General features: G+C 39.8%; 1 protein-coding gene across 1 annotated transcript; it reads left to right on the top strand.

Annotated features, from left to right (window-relative positions):
- The first annotated feature begins 16287 nt into the window (after positions 1 to 16287).
- Positions 16288 to 17367, top strand: LOC105047106 (probable calcium-binding protein CML14). Its single transcript, XM_010925913.4, is given in 2 exon segments — positions 16288 to 16513; positions 16516 to 17367. Coding segments are annotated over 2 exon segments (483 nt in total). The 5' UTR covers positions 16288 to 16434; the 3' UTR covers positions 16920 to 17367.
- Positions 17368 to 17429: the final 62 nt, after the last annotated feature.

Here is a 17429-nt window from a genome sequence, read left to right as displayed (position 1 = left end):
GCATGGAGACCCTCTTGAGTCGGTCAGTTGTCAGTCGCATTCGGGAGAAGGTAGAGTAAAATAAAATATTTGTCGAACTTTCATTATCAACAAAAATTCGTTTCACATCATAATTCGCTATTGTCGCCGACACAACAACAGCATCGTCGTGGGGAGTCTGGATGCCCCGAACGTCGTCTTCAGTAAAGGTAATTACGTCGTCCGGGCGTGGCTTCTTCGTAGGCTCCCCTCCCGCAGACGTCCCCAGACCCAGCCGCTTGGAGATCATATTGATGACTCCGACCGTCGGCTGGTTGGTCGCCGCCTCTTCGGTCGGCCGGGGGCGTCGATCGGCAACTGGTTGGATCGGCGGACCCTTCCGAAATTTGTCGAGGTACCCCCGGCGGATGAGTTCTTCGATCTCATCCTTCAACTGGATGCACCGCTCGGTGTCGTGGCCGTGGCTTCGGTGGAACCGGCAGTACTTCCGACGGTCGAGGCCCTTTGCCTTCAGAGGCGGAGGCCGTCGCAGGTATTCTTCCCCTCGATCTCCATCAGGATCTGCGCACGGAGAGCGGAGAGAGGAGTGTAGGAGTCATACCTGGGACGTACCGGCCTCAGAGTCTGTTGCCGGGGCGATTTTTGGATCCGTCGGGGTGGCGGGATCCGACTATCGGTCGGGGGCCTGCTTGATTCGGCGGGCTCCCGACCTTTTCTCCGCTTCTCTTTCGGGCCTCTGGGCTCGGCCAAGCGTCGGTCGGACGCTCCTTCGTCCACGTGCATATACTTGTATGCGCGCTCCAGTAGCTCGGCATAAGTCCGGGGGAGGGTCTTGTCCAGAGAATAAGTGAATCAGGACGCCCTCAAGCCCCGCTTCATGGCTGAGACAGCCATGTCTTCGTTGAGGTCCCGGACCTCGAGCGTGGCCGTGTTGAATCGCACCACGAAGTGTCGGAGCGTCTCGTTTTCCCCCTGCTTGAGGGAGAAAAGGCTGTCCGACGTTCGCGGCGGCTTTCGGCTGGTGCTGAAGTGGGCCACGAACGAGTGCTCGAGCTGCCCGAAGGAATGGATACTTCCCGATCGGAGACCGGAGTATCAAGCCCTGGCAGCTTTGCGGAGTGTGGCGGGGAAGCCGATGCAAAGAAGAGCGTCGGTTGCCCCTTGAATCGTCATGAGAGCTTTATAGCTCTCGAGGTGGTCGACTGGGTCGGTGGAGCCGTCGTATGGCTCCACGTGCGGCATTTTGAACCGACTGGAAATCGGCTCGTCGAGGACCAGTCGGGAGAGAGGTTGGGCGGTCTGGAAGTCGACGTCGTTCGAAGACTTCTGACCGTCCATCTGCAACTGGGCGAGTCGACGGTCGATTTTCTCGAACCGTCGCTCGTAGTCGTCCGCTCGTCGATGCTGGGAGACCCCAGGAGTGGAGTCTCCGGAGGATTCTGAGAGGGAGGCCGACGGCGTGTGCGGCCGCTTCTCTTTCCTCACCCATTCCAGCAGGGAAGGAGAGGGCCGTTGGGACCGTCGGTCGTCGCGCCATGGTCGTCCCTCCTCTTCTCCGTGGGAGCGCTGTTGGGGGCGCTCACCTGGAGGCGACAGGGATCGACGCGGTCGTCGGCGGCTGCTCCTGGAAGGCATAGGTCGGGCCGCCGGTTGCTGCTGGAGGCTCTTGACTGCGTCGGTCAGTACGGTCATCTGCCGTATGATGGCCGCAATCTGCGCCTCCGTGGTCACTGCGGGGCGCGGAGAACTGGGCTCCGCCGCCGGTGGTGGCGGGGAGGCCTCTTCCCGACGGGAAGAGCGCCTTGCCGACCCAGTGATTCTCGATCGTTGAGCTCTAGTCTTTGTCATACTGCCCCCCTACCTGGCGCGCCAATCTGTTGCGGCCAATCGCCTCGTCGTCCGACCGCCGGGAAGCGTGCACGTGCACCTGCAAAAATGAGAAGTCCACTCTGACCGGAGGCAGCTCCGGCGGGGACCCTCCGACGGTCAAGTCAGAGAGGTGACTGGGCAACAGTGAAATGTAGACAGAGAGCTCGAGCGAGAGAGAGAGAGAGAGGAGCGAGCCTGCGTTTTTGGGAGAGACGGAGCGGATCCATTGCACTATTGCCTTCCCCGGTTTATATAGCGGAGCACGGTATGGCGCCGTCATTAATGGCGCGGACAAGTGAGAAACTGTCAACTCACTGTAGATTGTCAGAGTCGTCGTGAAGATGTCACGTCGCCGCGCGGCTGTCAAATCACCAGGGTTGACCATGCCCCCGACGGGACAATGCCCCTAGGTAGCCGTGCCGCATGTCGCTGTCAGAACTGACAAGGTCTGACGGCTGTACGGCGATTGAAGGAACCGACCGACCCAAAGTCGGTAGCCAGCTGAGTGGTGTCGGGCCCCTCCGTTGGTCGGCGAGCCTTCCATGAGTCGGCCATCGGACCTCTGGATTCAGTCGGTCGGGGAAAAGTGCGCTCGACGTATCCTCAGTCGGTCATAAGCCGATAATTAGCCGGTGATGGCGTCCGTCAATCGGTCGCCCCGACCGACGATCGGTCGGTCTATCGGCCAGTCGGAGTCGTCCGTCGGAGTCGGTCGGGCCGTCGGTCGGTCGGTCGGACCGCCGTTAGTCGGTCGGGCCGCCGGTCGGTCGGTCGGGCCGCCGTTAGTCGGTCGGGCCGCCGGTCGGTCGGGCGGGCCGCCGGTCGGTCGGACGGTGGGTATCCCCCAACAGATCCAAATTCAATGTGAAACAGGTAAGGGCAGTAGGATCCAAGTCAGCTTCAGGTTCAGTTACGTGTGCCTAAGGCTATCTTTAGTCTTTTTCTGTAGATTCACAGAAATTAATTTTATATCATTGTATATTTACATTTGGCTAGTCATTAATCTATTTCATAATCATTAAGATCTGAATCCTATACATTATGTATTCTAATTGGTTGTCCTATGTCTGAAATCAACATGATAATTTTTTTCAACCAATATCTAAGATTTTGGGTTGAATTTAGAGTAGATTAGCAGCATCCATGGTCACCAATTGTCAAATCTAGTATTGGCTGTGTCCTGCATTCATCTGGCCAAATTATCAGTCATATGGAACATCAGCGGTTTGAAGGGTGGCCAGATGATCTTGATTCCTGAGTTCTGCCACATGATGTGCCGGAGGTCACCAAGGTTGACAATAGTTGGAGAATCTGCCCGACCTGATGCCAGAGTTGCTCGGATAAAAAGGAAAGAATTCCATGCGGTCCAGAAGCCTTAAAAGCCTCTGGCTCAACTAGCCGTGCATTGTAAACAGGTTGGGTTGGCTGTCCAGAACCTTCATTCTGATAAAGCACCAGATCCGGATGGGTTTTCAGCAATCTTTTTCCAACAATTCTGGTCCATAGTTCAGCGTGAGTTTGTCGATGTTGTCCATTATTTCTTCTCTTACGGTTTCATGCCAACCTCCTGGAAAAGACTTTCATACTATTGTTGCTAACAAAGTCTAACCCCTCAACCCCTAATGATTATGAGCTCATAAGTTTATGTAATATTGTTTCTAAAATTATTGCTAGGGTCTTAATCAGTTGACTTAAGCTGATTTTGCCAAGTTTGATAGCTAAAGAACATGGTGCTTTATTCATGGTAAGAAGTATTAACTCCAATATATTGTTGGCTCAAAAAATTGCATTCTGTGTCTCGGGCTCAATGATCTAGAAGCTTAATGATGTTGAAATTGGATACAGAAAAAGCTTATAATAGGTTGCATTGGGCCTCCTTGCTTAGTGTTTTTTCCCAGTTTGGCTTCCATCCTAAAGTTCTTAATTGGATTTAAGCTTGTATGTTTGACCCTTCATTTACTTTGCTGATTAATGGCTCTCCTTCTAATAACTTTTCAGTTTCTAGGGGCCTTCAGCTGGCATTATCCGCTTTCTTCTTATATGTTTATCCTATGTTCTGAGATCTTCTCAAGAATTTTGCATTGCGCTGTGCAGAATCAATTGCTAAAAGCTAGAGATTGCGATCAAGTCCATCAATTTTTCATGTTTTTTATGCTGATGACTGCTTGTTAGTTGCCAAGCAACCATTAGAGATGCTGCATGTCTTGGTGCACTGATTCATGCCTACTGTCATCACCTAGGGCAAGCTGTTAATTATGCTAAATCACATATCTACTTTAGTTCTTCCACTTCACCTACTATTAAAAATTCTATACTTAAACTTTTACGTGTTTCATGAAAAAAGGATGCCTTGGCACTATTTTGGTCATTCCAGTATCCAGGCAACCTCTTTATGCTGTAGATTATCAATTTTATGCATAAGTTGGCTGAATTTTTCTTTGCTGAGATGATGAACCAGATTGAATTGATACCCATGCCTTAAGGACTCTGGTCTGATCAGCTAGTCTGGGGGCATTCTAAACTTCCAGAGGTTTCTCTTAGTGATATGAAACAATGGTCCTCCTTAAGGCAAAATCAGTTGAATCACTACTCTTTCAATTGATTTGGAAATTGCTGATACCATCTACAATCAAAACTCTTTGGTGTTTTCTCGGAAGAGGTAGATTGCCTACTTAAAGCTTATCTTGCCCGTTGTGGTATTATTTCAGCGGACATACAATTTTGTGATTTTTGCCCAGGAGCTGTGAAAGACAGTGCTCATGTTATCCTTCGCTGCTCTTTTGCTTATACTTGTTGGCATTACCTACGTAATATGTGCCGAGTTACTTTCCAATCTTTTGATTTGCCAGACTTGATTAATTATATAATCAATGTCGAGGTGAATCAAGATTAGAAAGTTCTCTTGGCATGTTTTGTATAGATGTTATGGCAAGGTCGGAATGAAAGGCTATTTAACCATCATACTTACTCCGTTTCAGATTGTTCGCCAAACTTTTATGCTATCCAATTCTCTTGCTTACCATTCGTTATAGAATCTAAAGGCTCTAGGTAGGTACTGAGGTGGCTTTTCTCGTCATCCTGCTTCTGTACCAATTACAGTCCAGTGGCAATCCCCTCCCCACGGAGTTCTTAAGATTAATTTTGATGCTTCTGTCATAAACACTAATGTAGCTGCAGGATATGTGACATGATGCTATAATGCTAAGCTTTTGCAAGCTGGAGGTAAATTAATGCCACATTCTTCAGTCCCGTTTGCTGAGTTACTAGCAGCGTGGTTACGGGTTCGGGCGGCTGTACAAGATTTGGAAGCATCTAATATTATAATTGAAGGTGATTCAGTTGTGGTAATTTCTTGGCTTACTGGTCTGCTGAAGGCTCACCATATGCATAATCCATTCCTTAAGGATTATCGGTCTACGATTGTGATGGCCCGGCCCGATAATAAATCCCAGCCCATGTAACAAAGCCCCCCCCAAAAAAAAAACAGAAAAACAGGAGAGAAGACTTCCGAGTCTTCTTCCTGCTCTCGCCGGCTCCCAATCGGAGTCGGAGACGAGCTCCCTCCGGTCCTATTTAAGGAGGAGAACCCTTCTCTCTTCTCTCATCAAGAAATCCCGGGGCAAAATGGTAGAGATCACCGGAAAATCCACCACGAAAGACCGTTCCTGTGCCGTCCAATTTCTCACCGGAAAAGCTTCGCCGGCAACGGAGGTAAGCCTCCTCCCCTTCCTCTCTTCTCCCCCTTCCTTCCCGTGCCGATGTGCACACTCGCCGGCCACTGGAGTCGCCGGATTTTGTTGCGGAAGTAACCTTCATTTTTTTGCCGTTTCTCTTTGATTCCGATGCCAGTGGTCACCGCCGACCACCGGGTTTGGTCTCCCTCTTGCCGCCGGATCGCCCCCCTTCGGCCGCCGACCATCTCCGTGCGGACTGCATAGTCGATCGGCCAACCAATGAGGAGATTAAAGATCCCCTGTTTCAGTCAAAACAACCCACGAAGAAGAAGAAAAGAAGAAGAAGAAGGAAAAGAAAAGAAAAAGAAAAGAAAAAGAAGGAAAAGAAAAGAAAAAAAAGAAAAGAAAAAAAAAAGAAAAAAGAAAAAAGAAAAAGAGAAGAAGAAAAATAAAATAATAATAATATAATAATAATAAATAGGATTTTCTCCTCTCTCTTCCGTGAAGAAAAAAAAAAGAAAAAAAAAAGAAAGAAAAGAAGAAAGAAAAATAAAATAAATTAATTAATAAATAATGATATAAATAATAAAATATGAGAAAGAGAGTTTCTCCCTCTTCCCTCTCTCTCTTCAGCCTGAACTAATATTTTCTCTCTCTAAAATTAGACTTTCTTTCTCTAAAATTCTCTCTCTAAATTATTTCCCTCTCCTAAGATTTTCTAGAATTTTGAGAAGAATGATGATGAATTTAAATGATTCTCGTGATGAATTTTTGATCTGTGATCGTCGGACGGTACACCGACATCCACTTTGATCAGATCAGGTATTTTTAGATTTTATTTCTCATGATCTTATTGAATTATCCACATGATAATCTTAACATGATTTGATCTGATCGATCGGATTTGTTGAATCATATTGTCTGAAGAATTTAAGATGAGCTTTCTCTCTCTAGAATTTTCTCTCTCTAAAATTTTCTCTCTCTAAAATATTCTCTCTCTTGATTGATTCTCTCTCTAAAAAATTAGTGAATGAAGAAATTTTTTTTAATAGTCTTGATCTGATTCTAATGAAGAATCCTGATCCATGATTGTCAGACAGCGTACTAGCACCCACCTTAATCTGACCATGAATCTTTAGATTTGATTATCCATGATTTCGATCTAGCCATGACTTGATTTGATCATGTTGATTTCACCAATCGAGATATTGGACCAATAATAATGTTGAATTGTGTCATCTGATCAATTCGAATTGTACCTCATTGATTTCTCTCTCCTCTAATTGTCTCTCTCTACTTTATTTTATGAAATCGATGAAGAAACTTCGGTCCTATCACTTCTTATCCGATTTGATCTGATAGTCAAACTTTGGATCGTTTAGGTCCTAATTAGATTTTGATTAGATGAAATTAGATGATCGGACCCAATCTAAACCATTGAAATATGATATTCGTATTCTTTCTAATTATTGAAATTGATTCTGTATAGGATTGTGGATGTTTGATCATGGGATATCGCGATATGATCTACGAACAGAATTTTTGGAAGAAAAATTTATAGAATTATGTGGATTTATTGGAATGCGTTCGAGGTAAGTAATATTTTATTTTTTCTAGATTTATCGATAAATTATAATATATTTTTCTGACATGATTTGTGAAACGATGTATGAATTGGATGAATGGTATTTTGTTATGAAAATATCTTATTTGAAATGTTATGATGAAGCATGATTGAACATATTGATTTCATGATGCATTATATTGATTGATTTCGATACTACATGATTATATTTTTTATTATCAAAATTAAAATATGAAACATGATTTATGAAGAATTATGATATAAGAAACATTATGAATTGACAACCTGACTATGTAAAGGACCCCGCCAATGGGGGCATATACGTTGGTAATTGATTGTCCTGAGGGTTTATGTCGCCAGCGAGATCAACGACATGTCGCCAGAGAGACCAGCAACAAACCGCCAGTGAGACCAGCGGTTCCAAAGGACATGGCTGCCAGATGATTCGCAGCCTATCGCAAGCAGATACGTGGTATTATGACTCTGCCACAGAGAAAATATGGTCATAGCTCATGGTTGACGAAAAGAATTTAAGAACGAAAGAAATTAAAATTTGGAAAGAAATTTAAATTTTCGAAAAAGAAATAAATTTGGCATGAATTATGTTGCATAATTGAAATTGATTTCGAATTGATGAACTCTATATGCTTATTTTCTATAAATGATGATTTACTTAAATGCCTGATGAAATCTGTTGAAAAGTGATCATTGCTTACTGGGCTGTCTAGCTCATTACCTCTTATTTTACTGTTTTTACAGATGTTGAGGAATTAAGATGATACAAGATATGAAAGGAAGAGAGATCAGAAGCAGAATCTTCATACTTTTATTTTAGGTTGAAAGGCTTATTGAATTAGATGTAAAGCCTATGAATCGTTGTTGAATTTATTGAGACATTAAAGAAAAAAATTTTAGGTCGTTATGTTTTAGATTTAAATTATTGACTAATTATTCCGCTGTTGTTTTAAGATAACATGATAAGATGCCTTGCATGCTTATGGAAAGAGTTTTCTATGAGTATGCGGCGGTTGCCATGACCCTCGATTCATAATTTCGGATCGGGGGCGTGACAATTAAAGTGGTATCAGAGCATAAGTAGATGAATTATGAAACATAGAATCAGATATAGAATGGGTGTAAGTGGATAGATACTAGGGACATTATAGTGTAGATCTTTGATGATTGTAGTGGGAGAAATATTTAAAAATTTTGATTAAACATTGAGATTATGTATAAAAGGATCGCAAGAGATTATGACATATGGAGTTTGAAATATAATGGATAATCTATAGATCATGATATGATTAGTTAGATCTTGATCGAAAGTAATCACAAAAGGATTGATATAAAATTTTATTGTCCATTATGGTTATTAATTTGATCATTGGTTATTCAAGTGAATCGTAAGTTCAAATTCGATGTGAGAATAATACTATGATATTACTTCTAGTTGAGATGACTATTATCGGCAAGATAAAGATTTGATAATAAAATGTTATTCCAGAATGGGCTAAGAAAGTTTTTTTTTATGGTTCTTGATTGAAATATTTATCGAAAGTGAACTTGGTATGTGGATCATATATAAAGTGGTATATTAGGATGAATGCATATTTGGAGATATTGCAAAGAAGCCTATTTCTTATTGATGAAATCGATTATGAGATTGTAGAATATTCATCGTACTGGAATTTTGAATCATCATCCTTAGATCTAGATAATGGATCTTATTATGTCTCTTGGAGAGTACATGATGTGTATGAAATTTCAATTTAAAGATTTCGTATCTAAGTTGATCAAAAGATTTTTTGATATTATTGTTGAGGTTGTTAATGAAAAATTGATATCTTTAGATTAAGATAAAAAGCTCTGATTTATATTTATTTTAGATTAAGGGATCCATGTGAATTTATAATTTAAAAATTTTGGATTTAGAAATTGATATGGAGTTCCTTTGCTTTTGTTAACAAGGTCCCTAATTGAATCTACTATTAAATGAAGATTTGATTTTTGAGGCTTGTATGATTGTTGTGAAAAGATACGTGATAGATATTAAAGATCTTGATTATAGAAATTTTAGAAAAAAATAATGATTTGAAGTTCTTATATATTCTGATTATGTCCAAATTTGGTGGAGCATCGAAAGATTTTTTTTTCATTGATTTGACTTATAAGGATTTTTGGTTTGGAAATAATCAAATTGAATTGATATGAGAATTAAGATTTGATTCATATTGATTATAGTAAATCTATATGGTGGTTTAAATATGATATTGGACTCAAGGGTTAATCAAGATTATTGTATACCAGTAGAAGTATGAATGAGAATCGAAGGTTAATCTTTGACTTCAATTAAAATTTAAAATTTTAGATCTTTTCTATTAATAAGATAAAGAAATAATTTGATCAAAATTTTTTGATGAAGCTAAGAAATTTTGATTTTTAGATCAGAGTGCGCAGCGGAAACATGGTAATCTGGATTACTTTGAGTAAGTCAGGAATGTTGATTTTTTGAGTCAAAAAATTATGATAGATGATATGGTTTGATACAAGAAATTTATTGATATTAGAAAGAATAATATTTTAAAATTTTGAATTATCTTAGATATCCTAATGTGATTTTTAAAAGTAGTGCTTCCCCTACTATGCTACAAAAAATATTTAGCATCCTAATTCTAGGATGAGTGGACCCTTGATTTTTGATTTTAGATTTAGAATATTTAGAGATAAATTTTCTCTATCCTAGAATTAAATTTTATAATTCTCTATTTATTAGAAAAAAATTTGAGATTGTTTATTGAATAATGATTTTGATCTTAGATTATTATACTCAAATATTTATCTCCAGGGTATAATAAAATTTGAAGTTAGAACTCTTTTGATCATTATTATTTCTCTGACTAAATGAAAAAGATTAAGGTTATCTATTGATATTGACGATTGTTCTACAAAAGATGGATTGGAGTTATTTAATTTGTTAATAAATCGATTAAATAAGAGTTGTTAATGCTTAAATAAAGAAAATTGATATACTTACTTAGAATAGAGACATTGATTTTGATTATAAGAAAAATATAGTTTTGATTTAGATCAATTTTTGAGTTATTGATTTTTATTAGGGAATGAGAGCATAATTTTGAAAATTTTGAAATATTAAAAATCTTTGAGGTATTGATTTTGATAAATAAGAAAATGAATGGTTCCGTTTCAGATAGATATTGATGTATCGATTTTTTTTCTTATGAAACATTTAAGAATGAATTTATATCAAGAATTAGAATATTAAAATATTTGTGGATGAGATTCAAGTAAGAAACTATGAAGACTCAGGCAAGAAAAATTTCGAGGACGAAATTTTTTTTAGAGGGGAAGAATGTGATGGCCCGGCCCGATAACAAATCCCAGCCCATGTAACAAAGCCCAAAAAAAAAATAGAAAAACAGGAGAGAAGACTCCCAAAGGAAGTCTTCTTCTTCCTCTCGCCGGCTCCCAATCGGAGTCGGAGACGAGCTCCCTCCGGCCCTATTTAAGGAGGAGAACCCTCCTCTCTCCTCTCATCGAGAAATCTCGAGGCAAAACGGTAAAGATTGCCGAAAAATTCACCGCGGAAGACCGTCCCTGTGCCGTCCAATTTCTCGTCGGAAAAGCTTCGTCGGCGATGGAGGTAAGCCTCCTCCCCTTCCTCTTTTCTCCCCCTTCCTTCCCGTGTCGATGTGCATGCTCGCCGGCGACCGGAGTCGTCGGATTTTGTTGCGGAAGTAACCTTCATTTTTTTTGTCGTTTCTCTTTGATTCCGACGCCGGTGGTCACCGCCGACCATCGGGTTTGGTCCCCCTCTTGCCGCCAGATCGTCCCCTTCGGCCGTCGACCATCCCCGTGCCGACTGCATAGTCGATCGGCCAACCAATGAGGAGATTAAAGATCCCCTGTTTCGGTCAAAACAACCCACGAAGAAGAAGAAAAGAAGAAGAAGGAAAAGAAAAGAAAAAGAAAAGAAAAAGATGGAAAAGAAAAGAAAAAAGAAGAAAAAGAAAAAAAAAGAAAAAAAAGAAAAAAAAATAGAGAAGAAGAAAAATAAAATAATAATAATAATATAATAATAAATAAATTTTCTCCTCTCTCTTCCGTGAAGAAAAAAAAGAAAAAAAAAGAAGAAAGAAAAGAAGAAAGAAAAATAAAATAAATTAATTAATAAATAATGATATAAATAATAAAATATGGGAAAGAGAGTTTCTCCTCTTCCCTCTCTCTCTTCAGGCTGAACTAGTATTTTCTCTCTCTAAAATTGGACTTTCTCTCTCTACTTTCTCTCTCTAAAATCCTCTCTCTAGATTATTTCTCTCTCCTAAGATTTTCTAAAATTTTGAGAAGAATGATGATGAATTTAAATGATTCTCGTGATGGATTTTTAATCTGTAATCGTCGGACGGTACACCGACATCCACTTTGATCAGATCAGGTATTTTTAGATTTTATTTCTCATGATCTTATTGAATTATCCACATAATAATCTTAGCATGATTTGATCTAATCGATCGGATTTGTTGAATCATATTGTCTGAAGAATTTAAGATGAGCTTTCTCTCTCTAAAATTTTCTCTCTCTAAAATATTCTCTCTCTTGATTGATTCTCTCTCTAAAAAGGTTAGTGAATGAAAAAATTTCTTTTAATAGTCTTGATCTGATTCTAATGAAGAATTCTGATCCATGATTGTCAGACAGCGTACTGGCACCCACCTTAATCAGACCATGAATCTTTAGATTTGATTATCCATGATTTCGATCTAACCATGACTTGATTTGATCATGTTGATTTCACCAATCGAGATATTGGATCAATCATAATGTTGGATTGTGTCATCTGATCAATTTGAATTGTACCTCATTGATTTCTCTCTCCTCTAATTGTCTCTCTTTACTTAATTTTATGAAATCGATGAAGAAACTTCGGTCCTATCACTTCTTATCCGATTTGATCTGATAGTCAAACTTTGGATTATTTAGGTCCTAATTAGATTTTGATTAGATGAAATTAGATGATCAGACCCAATCTAAACCGTTGAAATATGATATTCGTATTCTTTCTAATTATTGAAATTGATTTTGTATAGGATTGTGGATGTTTGATCATGGGATATCGCGATATGATCTACGAACAGAATTTTTGGAATAAAAATTTATAGAATTATGTGGATTTATTGGAATGCGTTCGAGGTAAGTAATGTTTTACTTTTTCTAGATTTATCGGTAAATTATAATATATTTTTCTGACATGATTTGTGAAACGATGCATGAATTGGATGAATGGTATTTTGTTATGAAAATATCTTATTTGAAATGTTATGATGAAGCATGATTGAACATATTGATTTCATGATGCATTATATTGATTGATTTCGATACTACATGATTATATTTTTTATTATCGAAATTAGAATATGAAACATGATTTATGAAGAATTATGATATAAGAAACATTATGAATTGACAACCTGACTATGTAAAGGACCCCACCAATGGGGGCATATACGTTAGTAATTGATTGTCCTGAGGGTTTATGTCGCCAGCGAGACCAGCGACATGTCGCCAGAGAGACCAGTGACAAACCGCCAGTGAGACCAGCGGTTCCAAAGGACATGGCTGCCAGATGATTCGCAGCCTACCGCAAGCAGATACGCGGTATTATGATCCTGCCACAGAAAAATATGGTCATAGCTCATGGTTGACGAAAAGAATTTAAGAACGAAAGAAATTGAAATTTGGAAAGAAACTTGAATTTTCGAAAAAGAAATGAATTTGGCATGAATTATGTTGCATAATTGAAATTGATTTCGAATTGATGAACTCTATATGCTTATTTTCTATAAATGATGATTTACTTAAATGCCTGATGAAATCTGTTGAAAAGTGATCATTACTTACTGGGCTGTCTAGCTCATTACCTTTTATTTTACTGTTTTTACAGATGTTGAGGAATTAAGATGATACAAGATATGAAAGGAAGAGAGATCAGAAGCAGAATCTTCATACTTTTATTTTAGGTTGAAAGGCTTATTGAATTAGATGTAAAGCCTATGAATCGTTGTTGAATTTATTGAGACATTAAAGAAAAAAATTTTTAGGTCGTTATGTTTTAGATTTAAATTATTGACTAATTATTCCGCTGTTTTTTAAGATAACATGATAAGATGCCTTGCATGCTTATGGAAAAAGTTTTCTATGAGTATGCGGCGGTTGCCATGACCCTCGATTCACAATTTCGGATCGGGGGCGTGACAACGATAACTGATACATATCGTGAGGCCAACCAATTGGCAGATTATCTGACAGCAAAGGCTTTTTATGGGAATTTTACTTGGGATTCTAGGACTCATTTGGATGCATAACGTTCATACATTTTAAATGCAGATGCATATGGTATTAGTTTTACATGGCAATAGTCTGTATCCTAACACAGACAAATAGAAGCTGCCTGTTCACTTCATTTATATTTTCTTTTGCTTGTTTGCGACCTTTCTATGTCTTGATGTGCCGCTTGATCTTATTATATGTTCACCACGTTTGGACAACCTTGCCAAGCAGCTTTCCTGTTCTATCACTATATCTCTTTTACCATATGGGAGGTTCTTTGGGCTGATAATTTTGACATGGGAGCTGCTACATTCCCCCATTTCCCTATGTGCCAGAATACGTACACCAGCTAGCTCTTATTATTAGCACATGTTCTGATGAACTATGGTCTCATTTTCTGCTTTCTTTCAGGTATCTAGCTTTTGTGGTGGTTACTATATATTCTGCCCTCTGTTCTTCATTCTATCAACATGCTACCTTGGTATGTAGTACACTGTTGGTAAAGGATTTTCCATCTATTCGCCTGGCTACTGCTTTTACACTCTTTAGCATTACAATCTGCAAGGTGGCATTTATACTTATCACTCAGCAGTTCTCCTGTACTTTGTTCTTTATGAAGCTCTCATTAATGGTTGCCCCTTTAAACTTCTCATACCATTGGTTTACTGTTATATGGTTCTGCATCTTGGAAGTTACCTGCTGCTGTGTTGTGCTCTGCTTGTTGGTTATTCACCTATTCCAATTTTACTTCTTATACAGCAGTTGCATTGTTCAAGCCTGTGTTACATATCCTCTCTTATCTTGTAAAACACACAGTTTTCTGCTCTTCACTTGTCTCTTTTATGTATTATCTACATAGGTTGGGAGCTGTATTTTTGAACTATGGGCCACTTGTTGTTTTTTGGCCCATCATTTTGTTGGTTCCCTTTGCTCCTTCTGTAAACTTCATGTTATACTTTTCATTAATATAGCTTTTACTCCTGAGTTACCAAAAATAAAAAATAAAAATGAAATTTCTCAATAAAAGAGAGCTGGTTCCATGGATGACAGTCAGACTGAGCTCAGTTGCTAGAAATTTTGTTGCAATATTTTTTGTTTAGTATTAGATATGTAAGTTTTGAATACTGACCTTTCTTGCCCAGACTGATTCTTTTCATTCTTGTATCTTACAGAATTCTCCTTACAATGCTGAAATTATAAAAAATGTTCATAATATATTTCATGCTTCTTTTCCTTTCTTTTCTTTCCTCAGTTCCTGGTTTGTGGTAAGCTTCGTGTTTCAGAAATGAATGCCATTCAGGTATTCTTCATGATGCATGGCAGATTTTGAGATTATGTTTGACAGCTGATATATATAATTAGTAGTAAACCTTCTAGGATGGAATGGGCAAAGTGAATGTCAAAGCCACACATGCACCGCACCTGCCCTGGTAAAATTGCTGCGCAGCAGAGCTAAAACTATCCTCCAAGAGAAATCTTCTATGCTCTACCAATTCAATAATATAAACTTGAAGTCATTATTTTTTTTAATCAAAGAATACTGCACAAATCCGTTCCTGTTAGGTATATCAGATGGCCAGGTCAGCAAACGAATTGTTACTGTCTGGCTCCCACATTTTGAGGTAATTATTACATACTTGTGACACAAAGTTCGAGATGAAGCTGTGAGATACCGGTAATCAAATGGCCAGGTTAGCAAAAACATTGCTGTTGTCCACCTTGCACAAATGAGGTAAGGATTGAACAGCTGCAACGCAAATTTTGAAAAGAAGCCTATCGAATAAAACGAATGTTGGAGGATATTAACAGGAAACTTGTTTGATTGTCCTTGCAAGACATGGATAGATATTTAAAAATTCTTATTTTAAAAGAGATTCTTATTTGAGATTATTATTTTACAAGATTTATCTTTTTTTTTTTTTTTTTTTTTATCGAATTCCAAGATTTATCTTTAGAGGTACTATCTAGAACTCCGTCTCTTGAAAAGGAAGCCCATCTATGTTTTTAAATTTTATTGCACTTAAAAAGGATCCCGGAATATTAGTATGAATTATGGAAATAGTGAATCAAAGGATCGTATTCTTTTGCGCATCCATGCGGAAAAAGGGCTTAAGGGTTGCATTACATTACCAATTTCCTAGGGTTGTCCTTTTCTATTTTTAATTAAAAAATCTCTTCATTCTTTCATTTCCAGGAGCTCTTTCTTTAAGGATAATGAGGTTACCATCATCTGAAACATCCATCCTTTGCGCACTCTCCCTCAGCCCCCTTCTCTCTCATGCTCCATAGTCCAATCGGGAAGAAAGTTATGGGTGCAAATAATTATTACCCTTGCTGTTTTTACTTTTTCCTAAAATAAAAGTTTTGTAACGGATTAAAACTCAACTTGCATTGTTAACATTATAAAAAAAATTATTGCCCTTACAATGCGTTACTCTTGAATCCTTATCAACAACCTCTTCTCCGCATGAAACCAAACAGCAGGTTAACTCGCCCCTCCACCCACCTCTCCCCTTTCATTCCCATAATTTTGCAAGATATATCATTTTATTTCTCGTTATTAGACACCAATACTACTTATTGATTAATTTTAGACATATATATATATATAACAAGAATGGCAGCAACATTAATACCATTTTATTCACTCGACAGCTGTAAGAATCCGGTTGAAACAACTCACAGCTGTCAAAGTCCTCAGAAACGAACCCGCTCCCCGGTTCGATCTGTTGCTGGCCCCAACCGACGACCAAATCCATCCCCCCATGTGCTCACGTCAATCCTTTCCGCGTCCCCTCTTTTCTAAAATTAGAACTACCACACAAACTATCTCACCGTCGCCTTCCTCCCACTTTCCCATTAAAAACCACCAACCTTCTCCCACCTCACACCTCTAACAACTTTTATTCAAAGCCCCTTCCGGATTCATCCATCCTTTCTTTCCATCGTATTGGCCGGCCGTTTCCATCCTTTTGGGCGATGGGCCGCCGGCTCCATGGCGAGCACCTCAAGCAGCTGAGGGACATCTTCGACCGGTTCGACATGGACTCCGACGGCAGCCTACCCAGCTGGAGCTCGCCGCCCTCCTCCGCTCCCTCGGCCTGAAGCCGACCGGAGACCAGATCCATGCCTTGCTGTCGAATATGGATGCTAATGGGAATGGTTCCGTGGAATTCGCCGAGCTCGCCGACGCCATCGCCCCCTTGATGAGCGACGAGGCCCTCGTCAACCAAGAACAGCTCCTCGACGTCTTCCGGTCGTTCGATCGCGATGGCAATGGTTATATATCGGCGGCCGAGCTGGCCCGGGCGATGGCGCGGATGGGACAGCCGCTGACCTTCTGCGAGCTCACCGAGATGATGCACGAGGCTGACACCGACGGCGATGGGGTTATTAGCTTCACGGAGTTTGCCGCCGTTATGGCCAAGTCCGCCGCCGACTTCCTTGGATTCGCCGTTTCCTAGATTCGCTGGAAGGACTTCATTGACTTGGTGACCAGGTCAGCCGGTGTCCCACCTGGGTTTAATATGATAGGGTGTTTGGGAGATGGTTGTAACTTGTAGATTCGCCAGAAGTAGTTCATGGATTTGGTGACCAGGTCAGCCGGTGTCCCACCTGGTTTTAATATGATAGGGTGTTTATGGTTATTGTTAGGTTTGTAATAAAATGTACATAAGGGATGATGGGATTGGGAGATGGTTGTAACTTGTAAGGTTGTAGAAATGCAGGACAAATTTTTCAATGATCTTCCCCTGGGTTTCCTGTAAGTTTCCAAGGGGAAGAGAGAGAAACGGTCTCGGTAATGTTATTATTTATAATCTTGTGTTCTTATATTGGTTCCAATCATTCATCTAGAAGATGTTTCTTTCTTGAGTTTAGTAAGAAATCGAGACTTTTTCTTTTTGACTTTTCTCTGTCTTTTCTCTGAGTTTGCTTTGGAATATTGTAGTCGATGGCCATTGGTGGTAGGAAAA

The sequence above is a fragment of the Elaeis guineensis genome, chromosome 6 (assembly GCF_000442705.2).
Source record: "Elaeis guineensis isolate ETL-2024a chromosome 6, EG11, whole genome shotgun sequence".
In the NCBI taxonomy this organism is placed as follows: Eukaryota; Viridiplantae; Streptophyta; class Magnoliopsida; order Arecales; family Arecaceae; genus Elaeis; species Elaeis guineensis.
The sequence above is the reverse complement of the archived record's forward strand: the minus strand, read 5'-3'. Positions and strand labels throughout refer to the sequence as shown.